Raw genomic sequence first — 6,617 nt, forward strand, 5'->3', positions numbered from 1 at the left:
TTTTATAAAAAATATATTTATAAAATAACATTCAGCAAAAAACATATAATATATAGAGGCCGGGACCTCTCTGAATTGGAAACCAGCTGCTTTCAAGGTAACATTAAAATAATCCTTACATCGGATCACGTGGTTCAGACACCTCAAAGCTCTTCACAGGATTTTATAATAATATTTAAAAACATCCTTGCATTCGATGGAGCACCTAATAAAAATAATAATAATAATAATAATCCTTGCATTTGGTATAGCGCCTTATCATGTCTTCAAGATGTCTCAAAGTGCTTCACAGAATATACTGTAAAGTGTAGTGACGGTATATTTTGTGGGTGAAACGCGGCAGCCACTTGCACACAGCAGCGTTTCACAAACAGTCGTGGATTGAGTGACCAAATTATTATTATTTGCTTTGAATGAATTATTACCCCCGGAAAAGAGATCCGCCAATCGACTAACAACCGGGTTCCCACTCACTGCCGGGTAAATAGAGGCGTGTGGGTAAGGAAACTCGCTCAACATGCCCGGGAATCAAACCCCAGGTCTCCCGCTTGCGAGGCGAGTGCTCTAACCACTGAGCTACAGGACTCCATAAGCCAAGACTTTGAGACGTCTTAAAGTGCTTCACGAAAGATACTGTAGAGTGTAGTGACTGTATACTTTGTGGGAGAATGTGACAGCCAATTTGCGGACAGCAAAGTCCCACCAATAGCCATGAAATTGAACGGGAAGATTGTTACCCCTGCGGATTATTGGCTGGAGTCTTTCCTAAAGCATTGCGACTCATCACAGCTCTGTTTCCCTGCAGCCATCGATCTTTGCTCCACTGGGGATCATGACTGTGAGCAGATATGCCTGAGCTCTCCTGGCTCCTACCGCTGCCAGTGCCGAAAGGGTTTCACCCTCAACCGTGACCAAAAGACCTGTTCCCGTGAGTGCTCACCAACAAGACAATGACCATCTTTGAGTTCAATACAGAGCTTAGATTGGAATCAGGAATATAGGAACAGGAGGAGGCCATTCAGCCCCTCGAGCCCATTCTGCCATTCTGTTAGCTCAGGGTGGCTGCTGAGGGCCGGATGCCCTATTTGAGAGACATCTGCGGGCTGCTTACGCAATAATTTTGTGCTTCCCTTCCAGAAACATAATAAAACAACATTTATGAGTTACGGAGTGAGGGGGTGGGCAAGCTGACATGGAGTGAGGGGGGTGGGCAAGCTGACATGGAGTGAGGGGGGTGGGCAAGCTGACATGGAGTGAGGGGGTGGGCAGGCTGACATGGAGTGAGGGGGGTGGGCAAGCTGACATGGAGTGAGGGGGGTGGGCAAGCTGACATGGAGTGAGGGGGTGGGCAGGCTGACATGGAGTGAGGGGGTGGGCAGGCTGACATGGAGTGAGGGGGGAGGCGGGGGGATGAAATCTGCCAGTGGGACCACCTTCATGGCTGATCTGTGCCTCGACTCCAATTGGAGGCCTTTGTTCAGGCTGATAATCCTCCGTCTGTTGTTTCTGATTCTGTAAAGCCATCGACTTCTGTGCTGATGGGACCCACGGCTGTGAGCACATCTGCGTCAGCTCCCCCGGCTCCTACCACTGCCGCTGCCGAGCCGGCTTCACGCTCAACCAGGACAAGAAGACCTGCACCAGTGAGTACTGGGCGCCACACCTCCAAATAACACCACCGAACATTAGGCTATTACCTCCCCCGCTCGCCAGCCTGCGCATAACACTCTCCGGCATTGGGTAAGGTGAGTGCAGTCTCTCCGAGAGAGAGAAAGAGAGAGAGAGAGAGAGAAAGAAAGAAAGAGAAGTGAGATGCATGGAACTCCCTGTTCAATGGCAGGAACAGAGGAGACCATCCAGCCCATCAAGCCTGTTCCTGCCAGTTTGGATTCGACACTCTTTTAAGCACAGCACTGGGTTTCCACATGGGTCAGACACCCGGCTGTTCACGGTGACGGGTTTCCATGTGTGTCAGACCCCCGGCTGGCCAAACAAAAACAGTAGCTCCTAAGCTCGGAGCCCCATTTCCTTTAGACCAGGTGCTTTGCCGTCACCTCACTGACTGCTGGCTGACAGCTGTGTGAGTGAGTGACCCTCCTCTCGTTACAGTGGTGGATTACTGCTCGTTCGGGAACCACAGCTGCCAACACGAGTGTGTGAACATCCTGAGCGGCTATTTCTGCAAGTGCCGGGAGGGCTTCGAGCTGCAGGGAGACGGGAAACGCTGCAAAGGTAGGAACGTGGGGCGAGTAGGAGGTCCTCAGCCCATCAGCCTGTTCCTGTCGGCTGATTGGATCGCCAGATTCTTTCAATCCCAATTTCCCCACCATTTCTCTTCATCCCATCACTCCTCAGGTATCTATCCACCTCCCTCTTTAATCATCTCCATCAACTCTGGCCTCCCTGGGGCAGCCCATTCCATGTCTCACCAAACGTCTCTTGGGGGTGAGGGGAAGGTGGGAGGAGGTGAAAAGTCCTTCATACACGAGGCAGGTTTCCCTGGGTGATGCGTTTCCAGGTTCCTTAATCTCAAGAACCCCGTTTGAAATTGCCGCGAAATTACCTACCGTCCCCACCCCCCACCACCTTGGCCCCCAACATGGCTGCTCAGTTTCCTGCCTGACATTAACTCTCTTCTGCATCGCAAGCTCTCGACGCGTGCAGCACCGTGGAGCACGGCTGTGAGTACCAGTGTGTCAGCACCCCGGGGTCTTACTTCTGCATCTGTCCCGAGGGAAGACAACTCAACCTGGATGGAAAGTCCTGCAACAGTGAGTTTCCGCTCTGTCCGTTTCATTCACTGTCCCCCAGGTCCAGGCCCGTGACCAGGCGAGGCTCCCGCTCACTGATATGAACAGCTAGTGGCAGGTCTGTTCAGGGGGCGCTGGGCTCGTGAATTGGGCCACAGGTTCTCGACCCCGTAAAGTCCTCCTCGTTGTGCATCTGCAGTGAGCTGCGGTGCAGACGGGACTTTCGGTGTCTTTTCCGGAGTCCAACAACACTCGCTCACGCGCACTCACTGGGATTTTACTGCGTTAACGGCAGCAATAGACAGGATACCTTTACTGTTGGCAACTCTGTTGGTGTGACTGGATCCTGAGCTCCATTGAAGGCCACGTTATCTGCCCAGAGGAGTAATTAACAATTTGAGGTTAAGGCCAGGACACTGGGGACTCATTTAAATCAGAGAATGGGCGATGTAATAGTAATTATAATAATAATAATCCTTGCATTTGATACAGTGCCTTATCACGTCTTCGAGACGTCTCAAAGCGCTTCACAGAATATATTATAAAGTGAATTGACTGTGTATTTTGTTGGCGAAACGCAGCAGTCAATTGCGCACAGCAGCGTCCCACAAACAGCCGTGGAGTGAGCCGACCAAATTATTATTGTTTATTTATTTTGCGGGGGGAGGATTATTACCCCCGGAAAAGCAATCCGCCAATCGGCAAACAACCGGGTTCTTGCCCACTGCTTGGCAAACAGAGGCGTATGTAAGGAAGTAAGGAAACTTGCCTAAGGTTTCGCTTGCTCCGGAGATCGAACCCAGGTCCTCTCGCTTACGAGGCGAGCGCTTTAACCACCTTCAGGCCTCCAGGGCTGTGAAGGGATGAAACCAGGAGGTCCTTCTTCATCCAAACTGATCTCGTGATGTCCTTCCAGAATGCAGCAAAGCCAACATTGACCTGGTCTTTGTCATCGACGGCTCCAAGAGCGTGAGGCCGCAGAACTTTGAGCTGGTGAAGGAGTTTGTGAACAACATCGTGGACGCGTTGGACATCTCGTCGCGGGGGACACGGGTGGGCTTGGTGCAGTACTCTAGCCGCGTGCGGACCGAGTTCCCGCTGAGCCTGCACGCCACTCCTGCCGCCGTCAAGAATGCGGTGAACGCCGTGGAGTACATGGAAAAGGGCACCATGACGGGCCTGTCCCTCAAGCACATGGTGGAGAACAGTTTCTCGGAGGCCGAGGGAGCACGGGCCAATGTCCCCAGGGTGGGCCTCGTCTTCACTGATGGCCGCTCGCAAGACAGCATCTCTGAGTGGGCCAGGAAAGCCAAAGAAGCCGGTGAGATGTATATATATATTTTTTTGCCCAACTGGGCAACTTCACACACGGAAACCCATCACCGTTGTCACTTGAGAGCACTATCTGGCCAGCTTTCCCGCTGCTTGTCCAGTGAGGACCACCCTAGCCCTCATACGCCAGTGAGATGAAAACCTCTTTTCAGATCCAGGGAGGCACAGTGGGGGTGGGGTGGGGTGGTGGGGGGTGGCGGTGGGGGTGGGAGGGAGCTGGATAATTTGGAGCCTGGGCCAACTGTCACCTCTCTCCTCCCCTGCTCCGCAGGGATCAGCATGTATGCCGTGGGCGTTGGCAAGGCGGTGGAGGACGAGTTGCGGGAAATCGCTTCCGATCCCGTGGATCAGCACTTTTTCTACGCCTCAGACTTCAACGCCATCGACCAGATCGCAGAGAGTCTGAAACTCAACATCTGTGAAGGTGCATTATTCCCCTCCCGATCAGTCTCTCTCTCTTCCACATTCCCTCGTTCACAAAACCCCCTCTTCTCTTCTTTTCACAATCCTGTCCCCCCACCCCCCCTTCTCTCTCTCTCTCTCTTGCATTTCTTCCGTTTGCCCACAAAAAACAGACATCACACTTTACAGTAAAATCCTGCGAAGTGCTTTGACACGTTCTGACAATGTGTGAAGGCGCTGTATTAAGTGCAAGGGTTAAGGGTTTTTATTGTAAACCAACTGTGTGTGGGAAGTTGCTGTGCACAAATTGGCTGCCACGTTCGATCACAAAATACTATCATTTATTATCTCCATCGTTTTCACTTTCGCTCTTCCCATCCTTGCATTCACTCGCCCTGTCCTTGCTTCTTTGCCTCTTTCTCTCTCTCTGTTTATCTGTTTCTCTTTCTCTCTTCCATTTCTCCCTCTCTCTCAAACCACAGGGTGTGTAAACCGCAATATCTCAGAAAAAAACGATTGAAAGTGAAACGCTGTAACAAAATTGTGAAGAGGAACTCTCTCTGACTCCTTCTCTCTCTTCCAGAGGAAGCCACCGGTCAGGAGACCATTAAAGATCCGTGTGCGTGTGAGACTCTGGTGGCCTTCCAGCACGACACCCTCTCCATGTTAGACGGACTTTCTGAGAAACATATCCTTTGGATTATGTAGAGTGAATACTGCGGGGGGAGGGGAATGGGTGGGGGTGGGAGGTCACACAGTCTGGGTCTGTTGGTACAAAACCCGGTCACTACACTTGACAATAATTACTCTGAAACCTTTTGCACATTTTGACGTCTAAGAGGCTATGGAAATGCAACTTGTTTCTTTCGTGTTCATTCATTTCTGGGGAAATTTGTGCTTGGCCCAGGAACGTACATCTGGGTCCACATCCATAACCCCGTGCATATAGAATTCCGAATGCCTCACAAGCAGTGACGGCCTTTTGCACGCTCAAAGGCAAAGCCTCCCTCATCCACCCCCTACTCTCTGGTTTTGGTTGTCATTTTGGCAGCTAGCCTTTAACATGGCTTGGCCAATAGGCCGGAGTTTGCCTGATTCCCCACCCCCCCACCCCCCACCCCTATTGAAGACAGGAGTCACTAATGATCACAAGTCGTCTTGAAGTTATGCCATGTTGTTATAATCACCGAATTCACAAAGATTTATCCTGTTGTAAGGTGCTGATGCTCGCTCTCCCCAATCCTCCATCGCTCTCTACCCATTCCCCCATCGTGTCCACAATCCTACAAGCCAACCCTAACTCATTAAGCTAAGGCTGGTTAGAACTTAAGGCCACAAGCTGTGGTTCCAACCTGTCGTTAGTCGATTGGCGGATCGCTTTTCCGGGGGGTAATAATTCCTTCCAAAAAAAACAATGCTAAATCGGTCACTCAATCCACCACTGTTCGTGGGACGCTGCTGTGCGCAATTGGCTGCTGCGTTTCACCCACAAAATAAACAGTCAAACCACTGTACTCTTGAAGACGTGATAAGGCGCTGTATCAAATGCGTGAGGCTTATTATTATTATCATCATATTGTTCCTTAACCCCAGCCACTGGCCCAAATGACGGTGAAACTCGAAGATTTGGAAAACAGGCTGCCAACTCAGTGACGCCGTACGTCTGGGGACTGACTCTGTGACACTAAGTGGATCTTCCCTCTCGTTCCCGTCTCATCGTAGCCAAGGAGGGATTTTTCCCAAATTGTATCTCAATACAGAACATGTTGTGTTTCTGGGATGCCTGTGTGTGTGTCTGTGTGTGTGTGTGTCTGTCTATGTGTGTGTGTGTGTGCGTCTGTGTGTGTGTGTCTGTGTCTATCTATGTGTGTGTGTGTGTCTGTGTCTATCTATCTATGTGTGTGTGTGTGTGTGTGTCTGAGTCTGTCTGTGTGTGTCTGTATGTGTGTCTGTCTATGTCTGTGTGTGTATCTGTGTGTTCCTGTTTCTACATTTTGGACTATCACGCTGTAAATTTCTAATCATCCTTCAGCTATTTAACAACACTGTTTAACCACGGATTGTGTTTGATGGGATCATTTTGTATGTACTGTATATCCTTTTTTAATTACAGTTGTGCTTTCCAAAGTTATT

General features: G+C 50.4%; 1 protein-coding gene across 3 annotated transcripts in view; it reads left to right on the forward strand.

The window, feature by feature from the left end:
• matn4 (matrilin 4) overlaps nt 1–6,308 on the forward strand; it is a 21,948-nt gene extending 15,640 nt beyond the window's left edge. For all 3 annotated transcript variants that reach the window (XM_007911512.2, XM_007911511.2, XM_007911513.2), the window contains exons 5-12: nt 806–928; nt 1,521–1,643; nt 2,110–2,232; nt 2,649–2,771; nt 3,667–4,071; nt 4,354–4,506; nt 5,068–5,172; nt 6,082–6,308. In XM_007911512.2, the coding sequence (XP_007909703.1) occupies nt 806–928; nt 1,521–1,643; nt 2,110–2,232; nt 2,649–2,771; nt 3,667–4,071; nt 4,354–4,506; nt 5,068–5,172; nt 6,082–6,137 (1,211 nt within the window). In that variant the 3' untranslated portion in view covers nt 6,138–6,308. The remainder of the gene's footprint in view (nt 1–805; nt 929–1,520; nt 1,644–2,109; nt 2,233–2,648; nt 2,772–3,666; nt 4,072–4,353; nt 4,507–5,067; nt 5,173–6,081) is intronic.
• Nucleotides 6,309–6,617: the final 309 nt, after the last annotated feature.

The sequence above is a fragment of the Callorhinchus milii genome, unplaced genomic scaffold (assembly GCF_018977255.1).
Source record: "Callorhinchus milii isolate IMCB2004 unplaced genomic scaffold, IMCB_Cmil_1.0 Scaffold18, whole genome shotgun sequence".
NCBI lineage: Eukaryota > Metazoa > Chordata > Chondrichthyes > Chimaeriformes > Callorhinchidae > Callorhinchus > Callorhinchus milii.